At 41.1% G+C, this 16,520-nt stretch overlaps 1 protein-coding gene across 4 annotated transcripts in view; it reads left to right on the plus strand.

Annotated features, from left to right (window-relative positions):
• Window positions 1-14,314, plus strand: part of LOC122541312 (E3 ubiquitin-protein ligase RING2-A-like) — a 45,623-nt gene extending 31,309 nt beyond the window's left edge. For all 4 annotated transcript variants that reach the window (XM_043677942.2, XM_043677943.2, XM_087979530.1 and 1 more), the window contains 3 exons: window positions 5,221-5,511; window positions 11,058-11,229; window positions 12,867-14,314. In XM_043677942.2, coding sequence (XP_043533877.1) covers window positions 5,221-5,511; window positions 11,058-11,229; window positions 12,867-12,968 — 565 coding nt within the window. In that variant the 3' untranslated portion in view covers window positions 12,969-14,314. The remainder of the gene's footprint in view (window positions 1-5,220; window positions 5,512-11,057; window positions 11,230-12,866) is intronic.
• Window positions 14,315-16,520: the final 2,206 nt, after the last annotated feature.

The following is a 16,520-nucleotide window of genomic DNA, read 5'->3' on the forward strand; positions in this document are numbered from 1 at the left end:
TTAAGGAGCAAGAGGGTAACTCGAGAAAGGGTCAGCCCCACTCAAGGACGAAAAAGGAAAGTTATGTGTGGAGTCAGAAAAATAGGTGAGACTCTTAATCGAGTACTTTGCATCAGTATTCAAGGAGGAGAGGGACATGAGAGATGTTAAAGTTAGGGATAGATCTTTGAGTACTCTAGGTCAAGTCGGCATAAGGAGGGAGGAAGGTTTGGGTATTTTAAAAGGCATTAAGGTAGACAAGTTCCCAGGTCCCGATGGGATCTACCCCAAGTTACTGAGGGAAGCGAGAGAGGAAATAACTGAGGCTTTAACAGATATCTTTGCAGCATCCTTGAACACTGGTGAGGAGCTGGAAGACTGGAGAATTGCTAATGTTGACCCTTTGTTCAAGGAGGGTAGCAGGGATACTCCTGGTAATTATCGACTGGCGAGCCTGACGTCAGTGGGAGGGAAGCTGCTGGAGAAAATACTGCAGATGGCACTAAGATTGGTGTAGTAAAAGATAGTGAAGGGACTTTCAAAGAATACAGCAGAATATAGATTGGAGAGGTGGGCAGAGAAATGGCAGATGTGAGGTGATGCATTTTGGAAGATTCAAATCAAGAGCGAACTATACAGTAAATGGAAAAGTCCTGGGTAAAATTGGCATACAGAGAGGTCCATTGTTCCCTGAAGGTGGCAACGCAGGTCAGTAAAGTGGTCAAAAGGCATATGACATGCTTTCCTTCATTGGAATGGGTATTGAGTACAAGAGTTGGCAGGTCATGTCACAGTTGTATAGGACTTTGGTTTGGCCTCATTTGGAATGCTGCATACAGTTCTAGTCACCACCAAAAGGATGTGGATCCTTTGGAGAGTGTGCAGAGGAGGTTCACCAGGATGTTATCTGGTATGGAGAGTGCTAGCTATGAAGAGAGGTTAAATAGATCAGGGTTATTTTCATTACAAAGACGGAGGTTGCAGGGGGAGCGGGAATCCTGATTTAGGTCTACAAAATCATGAGAGGTATAGATAGGGTGGATAGTAATATGCAGAAAGTGATGGGGGCCTGGAATGCATTGCAAATGGAGGTGGTAGAGGCAGGAACGATAATGTCATTTAAGATGTATCTAGACAGATACATGAATGGGCAGGGAGCAAAGGGATACAAATCCTTAGAAAATAGGCGGCAGGTTTAGGTAGAGGATCTGAATCTTCATCACTTGGAGGGTTGAAGGGCCTGTTCCTGTGCTGTAATTTTTTGTTCTTTGTAAGTTAAATATTGAGTAAATAAAATGCAGTTGCCACTTATTCCACCTTCTCGCCTCTAGTCTTATCCCCATCCTTGGCTATTGTCTGGCTGATTGTGACTGTGGTGGCAAAATGCTGAGCTTCAGTATCCATGTTCCGTCCACCTCCATAATGTCATCTGTGAGAGCACTGTGTCAGCTCATTGTTTCTGAAATCCTTATGCTTTTTATAATCTGAGGTTGCCTCTTTCAACTGGTGGGCTTTGGCATTCCAGAAATTTCAGTGCGTCCAAAACTGAAGTCTGTGATGTAACTCTCTGCATGTTCTGCTCATGTAATATTGCATGCCTGCTGATCTGCATTTAATTTTCATTCTTACATAATGCCAGATTTAAAATTCTCAACCCTGTGTTTAAATCCATGCACTACTTCACACCTTCATATATTTGCAGCCTCTTCTGGCTCTTTAGGGCTCCTGGATTTTTGTGCTCCAAATATAGCTTTTTGCACATCCTATGTTTCCATTATCTGTCCAGTAATGCTCATGGCACACAAGGAGGGCACAAATTTTCAACTGCTTGGGCCTTTGAACTTCCTTTTTTAACCACTTCTAAAATTGATTACTTTGATCATATTTTCTAGCAGTTTTTATTGTGGTTCAGTCTCTCAAATTCTATGATTACACTTTGTGGTGAAGTGCCTCAGGATGTTTTCTTGTGTTAAGTGATATAAATGCAAGCTGTTGTTGTGAGGGTAGAAGAAGGGCCCTGCATTCTTAGGTGAAAGAAAGAAGCCAAGAGTCAATCTGATTGACGATGACAAAAAGTAGCCATTTTTGAAGTTGGTGGGAAGGGTTAAAACAAGACTTATAAAGACATGAGCGACATAGGTGAAATTGGAAAATTTAGAAGGTTCACTGTTTAATAGATATTAAATAATGGGTGGGAGGAAAAAAATCTGAAAGAAATCCGTTCATAACTTCTGCATCACATTGTGTATTACAAGTCAGTATTCTGAGAGAGATTAACTTTATTAGAAGGTATCAGCAAATTCGACTGTTTGTCATTGAGTGTAGAGATTTGAAAGTTAGAATATGTATATATTTTTCTGTTAAGTCTTTGAAATTGCATCTTGGGGTAATTGTTTAAGAATATTGCTTTAAAGTTTCTGTCTGTTACTTGAATAGAAGTTTTAATCATTATTTTAAAGACGTTTTATTAAGACATTGTCAGTCTTACATCTGTGGTCAGCAAAGGTTTGGAAAGAATTTTGAGGGATAGGATTTATGACTATTTGGCAAAGCAGAGTGTGATTTAGGATGTAGGTTTGCTCGCTGAGCTGTAGGTTTGATATCCAGATGTTTCATTACCTGGCTAGGTAACATCATCAGTGGTGACCTCCAAGTGAACTGAAGCGAAGCTGTTGTCTCCTGCTTTCTATTTATATGTTTGTCCTGGATGGGGTTCCTGGGGTTTGTGGTGATGTCATTTCCTGTTCATTTTCTGAGGGGTTGATAGATGGTATCTCGATCTGTGTGTTTGTTTATGGCGTTGTGGTTGGAGTGCCAGGCCTCTAGGAATTCTCTGGCATGTCTTTGCTTAGCCTGTCCCAGGGTAGATGTATTGTCCCAGTCGAAATGGTGGTTTTTCTCCTCCATGTGTAGGGCTAGGAGGCAGAGAGGGTCGTGTCTTTTTGTGGCTAGCTGGTGTTTGTGTATCCTGGTGGCTAACTTTATTCCTGTTTGTCCTACGTAGTGTTTGTGGCGGTCCTTGCATGGAATTTTATAGATGACGTTGGTTTTGTCCATGGGTTGTACTGGGTCTTTGAAGTTTGTTAGTTTTTTGTTTGAGCGTGTTGGTGGGTTTGTGTGCTACTAGGATTCCAAAGGGTCTTAGTAGTCTGGCTGTCATTTCTGAAACTTCTTTGGTGTATGATAAGGTGGTTAGGGTTTCTGGCTGTGTTTGGTCTGCTTGTCGTGGTTTGTTCTTGAGGAATCTGCGGATTGTATTATTTTGAGTATCCGTTCTTCTTGAATATGTTGTATAGGTGGTTCTCCTCTGTTTTCCGAAGTTTGTTTGTGCTGCAGTGTGAGGTGGCTCATTGGATTAGTGTGATTAAAGGCAGTCAGCATGGCTTTGTGTGGGGCAGGTCATGCCTCACAAATCTTAAGTTATTTGGGGAGGTGACAAAGCAGGTCGACGAAGGTCGAGCAGTGGATGTGGTGTACGTGGACTTTCGCAAGGCATCTGATAAGGTTCCCCATGGTATGCTCCTTCATAAAGTCAGGAAGTATGGGATACAGGGTGATTTGGCAATCTGGATTCAGAATTGGCTGGCTGACACAAGGCAGAGAGTGGTTGTAGATGGAAACTATTCTGCCAGGAGGTCAGTGTTGAGTGGGGTCCCGCAAAGGTCTGTTCTTGGGCCTCTGCTCTTTGTAGTTTTTAGAAATGATTTGGATGAGGAGGTTGAGGGGTGGGTTAGTAAATTTGCAGATAACACAAAGGTTGGAGGTGTCGTTGATTAGCATAGAGGGCTACTGAAGGCTGCAGCATGACATAGACAGGATGCAGAGCTGGGCTGAGAAATGGCAAATAGAGTTCAACCTGGGTAAATGCGAAGTGATGCATTTTGGAAGGTTGAATTTGAATGCTGAATATAGGATTAAAGACAGGATTCTTGGCAGTGGGGAGGAACAGAGGAATCTGGGTGTGCAAGTACATAGATCCCTCAAAGTTGCCACCCAAGTGGATAGGGTTGTTAAGAAAGCTTATGGTGTTTTGGCTTTCATTAACAGGGGTCTCGAGTTTAAGAGCCGTGAGGTTTTGCTGCAGCTCTACAGGTCCCTGGTGAGACCGCATTTGGAGTATGTGTCCAGTTCTGGTTGCCCTACTATAGGAAAGATACAGAGGCTTTGGAGCGGGTGCAAAGATGGTTTACCAAGATGCTGCCTGGACTGGAGGGCTTGCCTTATGATCAAAGATTGAATAAGCTTGGACTTTTTTCTCTAGAGAGAAGGAGGAAGAGAGGAGACCTGATTGAGGTATGCAAGATAATGAGTGGAATAGATAGTCAATAGCCAGAGACTTTTCCTCAGGGCAGGATTGACTGGTACGAGGAATCGTAATTTGAAGATATTAGGAAGAAGGTACAAAGGAGATGTCAGAGGTAGGTTCTTTATGCAGAGAGTTGTGAATGCATGGAATGTTTTGCCAGCTGTGGTGGAAGCAGTCACTGGGAACATTTAAGTGACTGCTGGACGTACTCATGGATAGCAGTGAGTTGAGGGGTGCGTAGATTGTTAACTATATTTTACATTAGGATTAACCTCGGCACACCATTGTGGACTAAAGGGCCAGTTCTATGCTGTACTTTGTTCTATGTTTTCAGTTTATTAAAGCAAGGAAATTTGAGGCATTAAATGTGTGCTGATATCTCCCATTTAGTTTTGCATGTATAGTATTGTCGGAGGCATAACGTAGGACCTCAGTGAAAATGATTTGCAACTTACTGTTAACTTGCCAACGTTTTTGAAGACCGGTGACCTTTGCTAACTCTCAACACAGTCAAGGGGATAGGCTCACTTGCAGATTTCTAGTCAGCCAGGTTGGTGAAATTATCATATTCTGTTTTCTTGTTTGTATGCTATCCAGCATTAATTATTGGATAGTGATCTTTGTGCACCTGAGAGGCTCCAGAAGTCAACTCCGTGTCTCTACTGTCTTGGCTGAGATAAGATAAGCAAATATATTGACAAACCTTGAACCTTTGTGGCATCCTGCTCACTCAATTCTGTACTGTATAGGTCAATGGGTGGGCAGAAACTGTGGGACCTAAGGTAGTTTTGACAGATAATTCAGATGCTTCATTGTCGGATTTTAAAACATTGTTCTTGTGGGTACCAGATGACTGCAATCAGGCTCTGTAGATGCATGTATTTTTAAGTATGCTGATTTTCTGCCACCCTCACTGCTAAATTCTCTTTTTGTAGAGCTCAGCGAGTAAGGAAGGCGCAGCACGAATCAGACAATACCACTTTCAGTGGTGGTGAGGACAACTGTGACAGCCGCTCTCATGTCAGCAATGTGTCTACGCACAGCAATCAGGAGGCTGGTCCAAGCCGCAAACGCTCTAAAGCTTCAGATGACTCTTGTCCCGATCTGGATAACTCACGGGAAGGGGCAGGAAGTCCAGATGTAGGTGTGGACTCCTGCAGTGAAATCGAGCTGGTGTTCCGACCTCACCCTGTGCTTGTGGAAAAAGATGAATATTCCCAAACAAGGTATGGGCAGTGGCATGTGCAGATAGATTCCAGTGCAAAGTATTGGATTTCTTGTATTGAGATGACCGTTTCTGTTTTGGCTCAATGCGGCATGGTGGTTAGCACTGCTGCCTCTCAGCGCCAGGGATCTGGATTCAATTCCAGTCTCTGGCGACTATCTGTGGAGTTTGCACATTCTCCCTGTGTCTTGCATGGGAAGTTGCCCATAGTGTTAGGTGCATTCTTCAGGGGTAAATATAGGGTTGGGGAATGGGTCTGGGTGGGCTACTCTTCGGAGAGTTGGTATGGACTTGTTGGGCCAAAGGGCCTGTTTCCATACTGTCTAATCTAATCTTTATGGGCAGCACGGTGGCTCAGTGGTTAGCACTGCTGCCTCCGTGTCAGGGACCCAGGTTCAATCCCTGCCTTGGGTGACTGTCTGTGTGGTGTTTGCACATTCTCCCCGTGTCAGCGTGGGTTTCCAGCGGGTACTCTGGTTTCCTCCCACAATCCAAAGATGTGTAGGTTAGGTGATTTGGCCATGCTAAATTGCCCATCGTGTTACGTGTATTAGCCAGGAGTAAATATGGGGAATGGATCTGGGTGGTTACTCTTTTTGAAGGGTTGGTGTGGACTTGTTGGGCCGAAGGACCTGTTTCCATACTGTAGGGAATCTAATCGATCCCCCAGTTGCTCTTGCTGTTTCTGAATTGGCTATGTTCTAATCAGTCAATGTGATTCTGCATGCTTCTCTTGATTGTAGGCAGAACTACTATGCAAAGTTTTTGAATTTTTTATGCCATTAAGGAGGATGAACGAGCGTGAATGCCACTTTAGCAGGTGTAATTTTGCTGTAAGCAAGGTAACAGAGAGAAAGAGAGAGGGAGAGAATGAAGCATATGGTGCCTTTCATAGTCAATGAATTACTATCACTTTTAGGAAGCAGATGTGCAAAGTACGTTGTGCAGAGCAAAGTTCTACTGTAATGAAGTAAATGCCCAATCAATCTAGTAAAACCAAGGTACTGCAAATACTGGAGGTTGGAAATAAAAACAGAGGTTTGGAAGAACTCAGCTGGTCTGGCAGCATAAGTGGAGAGAGAAGCACAGTTAATGTTTCATGCCCAGGTAATCCATTTTGGTGTAAGCAAACTGTGGGCAGATGGAAGTGTTGAATAAGACACCAGACGTGACTTTATTTCTTGATTTCTCAGGGCTGATCCATCTGTTTAACGGAAAATGACATAATAAGCTGCAAAGTTGGTAATGAGAGCTGTTGCTCCATAAGTCATTGGAGTAGAAGTATGCCATTCAGCCCACTACATCTCCATTCAATGAGATTATTGGTGATCTGATAATCCTATGGACCACTTTCCTTCCCTTTTCCTGTAATCCTTGGTTCCGTTGCTGATTTTTAAAAAATCTTTCTATCTCAGCCTGGAACATTCTTAATAACCCAGCTTCAACTACCCTCCGAGTGAAGAAATTCCTTCTCACCTCTTTTATTAAATGTGTGTGACCCTTTAGTCTGAAATTGCGCTTTCTTCACCTTGACACACTCAAGGGGAAGCAACCTTTCCATTTCTACCTTGTCAAGCCGCCAAAGAATCTTGAATGCTTTAGTAATTTTTCTGTTGTTCTTCTAAGTTTAAATACAGTCACAACCTACTGAACCTCTCCTGATAAAATTTCTCCATACCCGGGGTTAACTTGGTGAAAGTTCTCTAGATGGCCTCCAATGCCAATTTACCTTTCTTTAGTTAAGTGGGGGGCAGAACTGTTCACAGTATTCTAGGTGTGGTCTGACGAGTGCCTTGTATAATTTTAACAAGACTTCCCTCATTTTTATTTTAATATTCCATTCACTTTGAAATAAAGGCCAATGTTCCACCTGCCTTCCCGATTACCTACTGATCTTGAATGCGAGTTTTTTGTAACTTAAGCATGTAGATCCCCAAATCCCTTGTGCTTCAGTTTTTCTCCATTTAGATTAATCTCCTTTTTCTGACCAAAGTGTGTAAGCTCAAATTTTCCCAATTTATATTCCATTTGCTAAGATTTTTCTACTCATTTAATCTATATATGTCGCTCTGCTTACTGTTATTCTCACGGCTTGCCTTCCCACTTGTATTTATTTCACAAACTTAGCGACAATGCATTCACTTGCAGCATCCTTGTGCTTAATATATTTTGTAAAAACTTGTGGCTTTAGCAGTGATTGGAACTTTTATTGCATGTTACCATTCTGAAAATGTCCCTCTTATCCCATCTCTGCCTTCTGTTAGTTAGCCAATTCTCTGTATTCATCTATTCTTAATGCGGTGCTATTACATTCCATGTAATAGTGTGTAACATATTCCCAGCAACAGATGTTAAATTAAACTGGCCTAGAGATACCTGTGTTTTTTTTTGTCTCCTTCCTTGTTGTGTAGTTTACTTTACAAAATAATCTCAGAAACGTCAAGGTATAGACCATGATAGTTTGTTGAGCTAATGTTGAGAAAGTCGACCCCAGAAAAAATTTTAAGGTAGGAGTCTTAATGAGGATTCATCAAATATTTATATGTTGTAAATAATGTAGTACATTACGTAAATTCTAAAATGGCTTGTTTTACACAAACACCTTGTTTTTTGCACATTTCAAAAGCGTCAAGGCTCCTGTTACCTCCTGGTCTGACCATTCAGTTTTCAGGTGTTATCCTATCTTCTGCCTGAAGCTGATGTTTCATTCCCATTCTTGACTAAATCCCATCGCTTTGTCTTTCTCAGTGTGATGGGGTGTCATCCTCGCATTCTATTTCCAAGTAAGGCCTCATTTAACGTTAGTTCAGCCATATTGCTTTCACAGAAATGGTCTATCTGCTGCATCAGCATCTGAGGGTGTTTATGCTGTTTAAATAATTTTCTTTTTAACCTGACTACTTTCTTGAATAAGAAAAAATGAAAAATGATTCTTTAAAAGATTATTACTTATGAAATTAATTAGAACATTCTTCCCCATTCTAATCCAGCTCAATTTTCATGTGGATTCACAGGTTAACATGTCATACCCACATTGCCCTCTAACATTATCATGCAGTCCACTGTTTCTGTGCCAAACAGCAAACACCAAACTGCACTAATCCTGGTTACCTACAAGTAGTCCATAGCCTGGTATACCCTAGCATTATAAATACTCATCCAAATGCTTCTTAAATTTTGTAAGAGTACCTTCTCCCACCAACCAACCCCCGAGGCAGCACGTTCCATATTTCTGCAACCCTCTAGGTTGAAAAGATTTTCCTCACATCTCCTTTTAAACCACTTGCTACTCACCTTAAACTTAAATCCTGTATTCTTTGATACATCTGTCATGGGGAAAAGATTCTCACAGTCTACCCAGTCTGTGCCTCTCAAAATTTGTATTCCTCAATCCGAACCTCCTTCAGCTATCTCTGCTTTAGGGCAAACAAAATCTGCCTCTCCAGTCTCCTCATTACTGAGATTTTTCCATCTCAGGCCACATCCTGGTGAGTCTCCTCCGCACCCCCTCCCAGTGCAGTCATGACCTTCCAATAGTGTGGCAACCAGAATTGCACACTGTATCCTATCTATGGCAAAGTAATGTTTTGTAAAGTTGTAACAAAGACTCTGTGTCTGACCTTTGTATTCTGTGCCCCGACTGAAGGCAAGTATCCCTTCTTCATCTCTCTCTCTACCTGTGCTGACATCTCCAGGTATCTAGATTTGTTCACCAAGGTCCCTTTGTTCCTGAGTACTCCCTTGGGACGTACATCTGTTACGTATTTACATCGCTTATTAGACCTCCCAAAATGTATGATCTCACACTTAACAAGATTAAATTCCATATGCGATTGCTGTGCCCAATTTAACAGCTAATCAAATCAGACTCTAGTTGAGAGCATTCTTCTCACAGTAAGCAATACCATCAATTTTGCATTATCTGCAAACTTAATAAGTATTCCTTTTGCACTCACATCCAGGTCGTTAATGTACATAAACAGAATGGGTCCCAGCACGAATCCCTATGGTACACTGCTGGTCACAGGTTTCCAAACATATCTTCCACTGTCATTCTTTGCCTCCTATTTAGAAGCCAATTTTGAATCCAGTTTACTCTTACCTTTTGGACCAGCCTTCCATTTGAAACCTTGTCAAAAGGCCTTATTGAAGTCCTTCTAAACCACATTAACTGCATTGAAAAAACAACTTTGACTCCATTCCATCTTAAATAAGAGGTTATGTCGGCAATTTTCAAATTCTGTGGAACGTTTCCAAAACCTAAGGCTTCTTGAAAGATTACTACCATTTCTGTAGCTACTTCCTTTAGTATCCTAGAATGCATCCAGGGGGCTTGTAGCTTTCAGTCTTTAGTTTTCCTATTACCTTTTCTACGTTGATATGAATTGTTTTTATTTCCTCCTGCTTTTTTGACCCTTGTTTATTTAGTATTTTGGAATACTATTCATGTCTTCTACAATGAAAACTGATGTGTAATAGTTGAATAATTGCTATTTCCTGGTTCCTTGCTATTTCCCTTGCACATTCTGTAAGGGGTGGATGTTACATTGGACCTCACATCTGTTTCATTAGCCACTGACTGATCCAAAATAGCCCAATCCTGTTGCACCCATGGATGCTGTCTTAAATAAACAGATGAATTCTTCCTTGTGACTGTCTGCCAATTTGACTTTCCCAATCTAGTGTTACCAGTGATTAATGTGTTGACATTTTTACAGGTCTTCCTTTTATCTCATGAATTATACATTGTTCTATTCAATAGCTATTGATAGGCATCCAATAGTCGTCTTCTCCTTCTCCTCCACCCCGTGCCCCACCACCACCAAGATCATCTATCTCTGGTTATCTCTTACCGCCACCTTTATGGGTTTTACAACTCCAAGTTGGATCTGAATTTATTCTCAAACATTTTCTACAGGTATTGCTTGCTCTGGTTCACCTTAGTGTCTGACAGCTTCCTCATACTGCAGCAGCAGATCACCAGTCCTGCCATCATGACAATTTGTGATTTAATGACTGTAGATTCCATAGTTTTTACACTTTTTACACTTTTTAATTCACCCAGAGAGCTGTGAGCCTGTGGAATTCTCTGTAGTAGAAAGTGGTTGAGGTCAAAATATTGAATCTTTTCAAGAAAGCATTAGATATATTTTGGGGGCAAAAGACATCAAAGGGTGTGGGACAAAAGTGTAAATTAGGTATTGAATGAGATCCGATTGAATGGTGGAGCAGGGTTCAGTGGCCTACTCCTCTCTCTTTTTTCTATGTTTCTATGCAAAAACTGCCCCCTCTGTCATTGAACTCTAACCATTAGACCCACTGTTTTGTAGATGTCAGTTTTGGTGATTGTTTGAGGAATGTCAACAATATATGTGAGAAATGTGAACATTCTCAGAATATCTCTTCGTTACTTTGATTTGTATCAGATGAGAAATAGTTCTACTCATCTTCATCTTTGAAGAACATACCTTGAGTTTTATTGTTTCATTTTTCTTTTTTCCTCTTTCCTATCTAATTCTGCAACCGTGATGTGCACTGTTGGTTCAGATATGTGAAGACTACTGCAAATGCCACTGTGGACCATTTGTCTAAATATCTTGCGTTAAGGATTGCTTTGGAGGAACAGCAGAAGAGCCTTGGGAATAATGCTGTCAGTCTCGAGGAAGTCAGTGAGAAGCAGTACACAATCTACATCACCACCTCAGGGGGCCAGTTCACGGTAGGTCCATAAAATCCACGTTTTGACCCATTGTATGCATCTGAATTGAAAGGTTCTTCTGCTGTTTCTGATTCTCTTATGTTCCACTTGTCTCAACTTACATGTCTTTCAGACCTATTTCATTACTGGACTTGCAACATGAAGTGTCTGGCTCTAACTTGTTCTTCCCCTGATCAATGACACTGTTTCCTCATGTCCTAACCTCATCTGTCCCTCTTGTTATGCAAGCTTTAAAGTCTGGTTTGGATTCACCTTTAGTTTATCTTGTCTTCACATTTTCATGCTTTGGGCTTTGGCCTTGGCCTTTAAGGTTTTCCAAAACAAATTAAGGAAAAGCTGGATTTGTCACAATGAAGTGTCTTCTGCACATGTAGGAATGAGAGAAGCCACAGTTTCTGCATTGTTGTCAGCACCAACTCACTAAGGATATTTGTTGTTGAAATGCCTATGCCTGTGGTAAGACGCAGCACCCTAAGTAGGGACATGACAACACGATTCACAGCTGTCCTGCTCTCCTAATCAATTTTTCTCCTCTTTCTCTGCTTCCCACCCCCCCCAAAAGATGCTGATTAATGGTCTTTAGTCTATCTAACTGGTCATTCTCCATTTATGAGCAGACATGTTGAACTAGAATGGTGACTTACAAGCTCAGTCTCAAAATTCTCATCCCAACCCCGACTCTATTTCTTTCATCTGATACAATCCTCTGAGATCTGTTCCTGACAAAGTTGCCTCTTACCCATTCCTGATTATAGTCTGTAATAACTGTCTCTAAGCTGCTTGGGAATTACCTCCCTAAGTGCCTGTGCTTCTCCACTCCCTTTTTTTTTTAAAAGATATTCTTTAAAACCTGCACTTTGTCACGTTATCATATTCAAGGTTTGTGAGAAGATTTGTAGCTCGGGTGCTCGTTGTTGTGGTTCTGTGTGCCGAGCTGGGAATTTGTGTTGCAGACGTTTCGCCCCCTGTCTAGGTGACATCCTCAGTGCTTGGGAGCCTCCTGTGAAGCGCTTCAGTGATCTTTCCTCCGGCATTTGTAGTGGTTTGTCTCTGCTGCAGTGGCAGGTATATTGGGTCCAGGTCAATGCAGCGGGCAGCAGGAACTGACAACCGGAAGTGGCAGAGGCAAACCACTATAAATGCCGGAGGAAGCATCACAGAAGCGCTTCACAGGAGGCTCCCAAGCACTGAGGATGTCACCTAGACAGGGGACGAAACATCTGCAACACAAATTCCCAGCTCGACGAACAGAACCGCAACATGTTATCATATTTTCTTGTGTTAAATACTTTTTGTTTATGCTCCCTCAAAGGGCTTTGAATTATTTTGTTGTGTTTAAGATGTTAAATAAAAACATGTTGCTGTTTCGGAAACAACCGACCTTGACCAGAGATCAGGGGTGAACTGAAATATCTCTGGCTCTCGGTAGAAATTTGAGACAGAGTCAGTTCTTCTACCTTGGATCACTATCCTGAGAAGTTGTATCACCCCAGGTGAGATCAGCTAATCCAGAATGTAACAGACCGCTGAGCTGTTTTGCTGCAGTAGGTAGCTTGTTTAACCAATATTTTTCAGTTCTTCAGGGAACTTTCTTGATGGGAGATCTCTATTTAATTATGTCTTTGAATTTTCTGCAGACGTTGAATGGATCATTGACACTGGAATTGGTAAATGAGAAATATTGGAAGGTCAGCAAGCCTCTTGAGCTATACTATGCACCCACCAAGGAGCAGAAATAGTGAAGGAAGGAAGAGGACCAGAAGAAAACTGCTATCTGCTTGCTTGCTCCTTCCATATATTTGCCATAGTAAGACTGCAACAGCTTTTTTGGCATTGGAGATTGTGGAAGGGACTGTGCTGAATCCCAGAAGAGAAGAACTGGCTTGAAAATTTGAATGCGGGGCCAATGAGAGGACATTCTCTTGCAGTCTGGGTTGGGGTATAGAATAAATATGAACTGTTACATACCATTACTCCTGTGTCCTCTAGTGCTGGGTGCGAATGTGTATTTTGAACTCAGGATCACATTTTGAGGTTTGACCTTATTTCTTCTGTGATCATTCGGCCATCTAGCTCATGAGTAGGTGTTCATGGAGCCCTGTGATTCTTGTGCAGGTTCCTTTTCTTTGACAACTTCTGATACTTTACGTGTATATGGCTAACTAAACCCATTAACTGAAACTGAACATTGAGGATGCACAGTACTGATAGTGCATACCCTTCTCCTGGTTGCAGCTAGTGAGGAGTTAGTGGACAAATGAGAAGTAGATGAGTTTAACCATTTTAAAATTTACAGCCCTGAAAGCCATTTTCGTGTCAGATTTGATTTTTTTTTGATGTACTGTTTCTCATTTTTCTATTGTTCCTTTTGTGTGTTTATAACATGCATGACTGCGTAATATTCACCATTATTATGTATCAAAATCCATAGCTCTGTTTATTGCTGATCTGCATTATTTTGGTTAATCCTTCTAGGTTTTATTTACATCAACCTTTGGCAAAAGAACTCTTGAAAGTCTTGTGCTTAATTTATAAGATGCTCAACATTTTCAGCTAATCTTAAATTCCTCCTCTTCCTCCTCCCACTCACCATTTTGTTTGCTGAGCAGTTGATTTCCTTTCAGCTGTTTCACTAAGAATAACCCTGAACTTTCTGGGTTTAAATAAAGTGCCTGTGCCAGTTGGCCTATGCTTTTGACCCCCCTTACATGCCTGGCTTAATGTTTTTGTTTTATCTCTCTTTCTTATTTGACTCTGTATTTGAAGAGTGTGTTGGTGAGCAGAAGTTAGCTGTGTTATGTGTGTTTTTGAGATTGGTTTGCACCACTTTTTGTAATATTGCTCAATTGACCTCTGACACCATTGAGGTGATGTATCCATTTCATGCCTGTTGATTTTCCATTCCAAAGCAATCTCGTAATAATTTTGTCTGTCACCTTGTATTGGATTTGAGGGAGGAGGAGCGGGGAAGGGGTAATTTTTTAAGGGTTAATACTGCTGTGCGCTTTCTTACTGTATCACATGAGTTTCATATCGTGTGATTAGAAGATGTTTGAATATCCAGAGAATAAAATTTATTGGGTGAGTTTTGTTTTAATAGAAAAAGACATGCATTTAAAAGATTCACTCTGCTGCTTTTTTTATTTCTCTGCTTTCTGAAGCCATTGACTTTTTTTTTCAATACTTCACTCTGGCTGTTTGCACCAGCGATGCTGTTGAGCCGAGCCTCTTCCAATACGGCTGAAATGCTAGGTGGAGAAAATAGTAATCAAGTGCAGTATCCTGCGATAATTGTTCTTCTTCCTAACCCAAGACCATCATTGTCAACTGCAACTCATCACTGTTTTTGACATAGTTTTGCTAAATTAGGAGAGAACAAAGATTGTCTGACTTTGATACTGAATAAACCTCCTGCTAATTTTGGCTTTATTGTGATACCACTGTGCTCCATGCTAGTTGTTCCCACTGCTTGAAATACTCACGCTGCATACAGTACTTTATACACTCTGATCCTTATAAATAGGTTTTGATGAAATGAAATATAAATCGATAAAGTTGAAACTTTGAGAGAAATTGAACAGTGAACCATATATTGCATAATTCAGAGGGAAAATAATCATGTCAGATATAGTTTTCCTGGGCAGAACCTGCTGAAAATTATGATCCTATTTTCCTCAAGCTGTTTGGAGTGAATAAATCCTGTTTGACCAGTAAAATGAGCAATTTGCCTGATTGGCTGCTATTCAGGATGAAAACAATTCACATCCAGTTCTGTTGTTAAGTGAAAGTAAATATTTATTGTAACACTTAACTTTCACATAAGTATGGAAAAGAATTTCTGAACTTCTATGCAACTCAAGCTAAACTCCTCCAGAAACCCCAAGTACTTGCATTCTTAGTCAAGCTTGAGAGACAAAATACAGGTATTTTGACACACTACATGAATAAAGAATACATGGAGTAAGCAGATTCTGAAGGTTGAAATTGGATTTGGAAGCTGTATTTTGGAAAGGCAAATCACAGCAGGACCAATAAACATAATGGTAAGGTCCTAGGGAGTGTTGCTGAACAAACTGACCTTGGAATGCAGGTTCATAATTCCTTGAAAATAGAGTTGCAGGTAGACAGGATAGTGAAGAAGGCATTGATATGCTTGCCTTTATTGGTTAGTGCTTTGAGCATTGGAGTTGGGAGGTCATGTGGCTAAACAGAACATTGATTAGGCCACTTTTGGAATACTGTGTTCGATTTTGGTTTTCCTGGTATAGGGAAAATGTTGTGAAACTTGTAAGGGTTCAAAAGGATTTGCAAGGATGTTGCCAGGTTGGAAAGGTTTGAGCTACGGGGAGAGGTTGAATGGGTTGGGGCTATCTTCCATGGAGCATTGGAGGCTGAGGGATGATCTTGAAGTTTATAAAATGACAAGGAGCATAGATATGGTGAATAGCCAGGGTCTTTTTCCCCGGGCTGGGGGAGTCCAAAACTAGAGTGCATAGGTTTAAGGTGAGAAGGGAAAGATTTAAAAGGGACCTGAGGGGCAACCTTTTTCACACAGGAAGTGGTGCATGTATGGATTGAGCTGCCAGAGGCAGTGGTACAGGTTGGATAATTACAATATTTTAAAAGGCATCTGGATGGGTACAAGAATAGGAAGGGTTTAGAGGGATATTGGCCAAATGCTGTCAATAGGCCTAGATTAATTTAGAATACTTGGTCGTCATGGACAAGTTGGACTGAAGGAAATGTTTCCATTTGTACATCTCTATGACTCTATGGGTTAAATGATCTCCTCCTCGATTTTAGTACAGATGTCTGAGGACGATAGTTTTTCTTCAAGTTGATAGTTGTGTGGACCTAGAACTCAAGATTCTTTATCTTAGCTTTCTTGGTTTTCTGTCTCCTCTCACGGAAGGAGTAGTGTTGAGATGGATGCTATCAGTTTGAGGACGGTGATCCTGTCATCAGGCAGAATTTCCTTAACTCAAGACTTTTGATGTCACGGTCTCAGATTTAGCGGTTCACCTTCTAAGAGCAAAAATGCTAACGTTTTGCTTCCTGTTTGAAATGCTCTAATGCAGCATTTTTGTCTATCCTTTCATCTTTGCCTATAATTTTAAAAGCTCCTTTGCTGATTTGTGCATCTGTGCATTTCTCAAAGAACCGATATATAATCCAATGTTGAGAATTCATTTTGCCATTACAAATACATAGTCATAGAGTCATTCAGCATGGAAATGGATCCATCAGTCCAACCAGCCCATGCTCATCATAATCCCAAATTAAGCTCGTCC

The sequence above is a fragment of the Chiloscyllium plagiosum genome, unplaced genomic scaffold, assembly GCF_037043375.1.
Source record: "Chiloscyllium plagiosum isolate Xiang-an unplaced genomic scaffold, Cpla_swu_hap1 HiC_scaffold_35, whole genome shotgun sequence".
Taxonomy (NCBI): Eukaryota; Metazoa; Chordata; class Chondrichthyes; order Orectolobiformes; family Hemiscylliidae; genus Chiloscyllium; species Chiloscyllium plagiosum.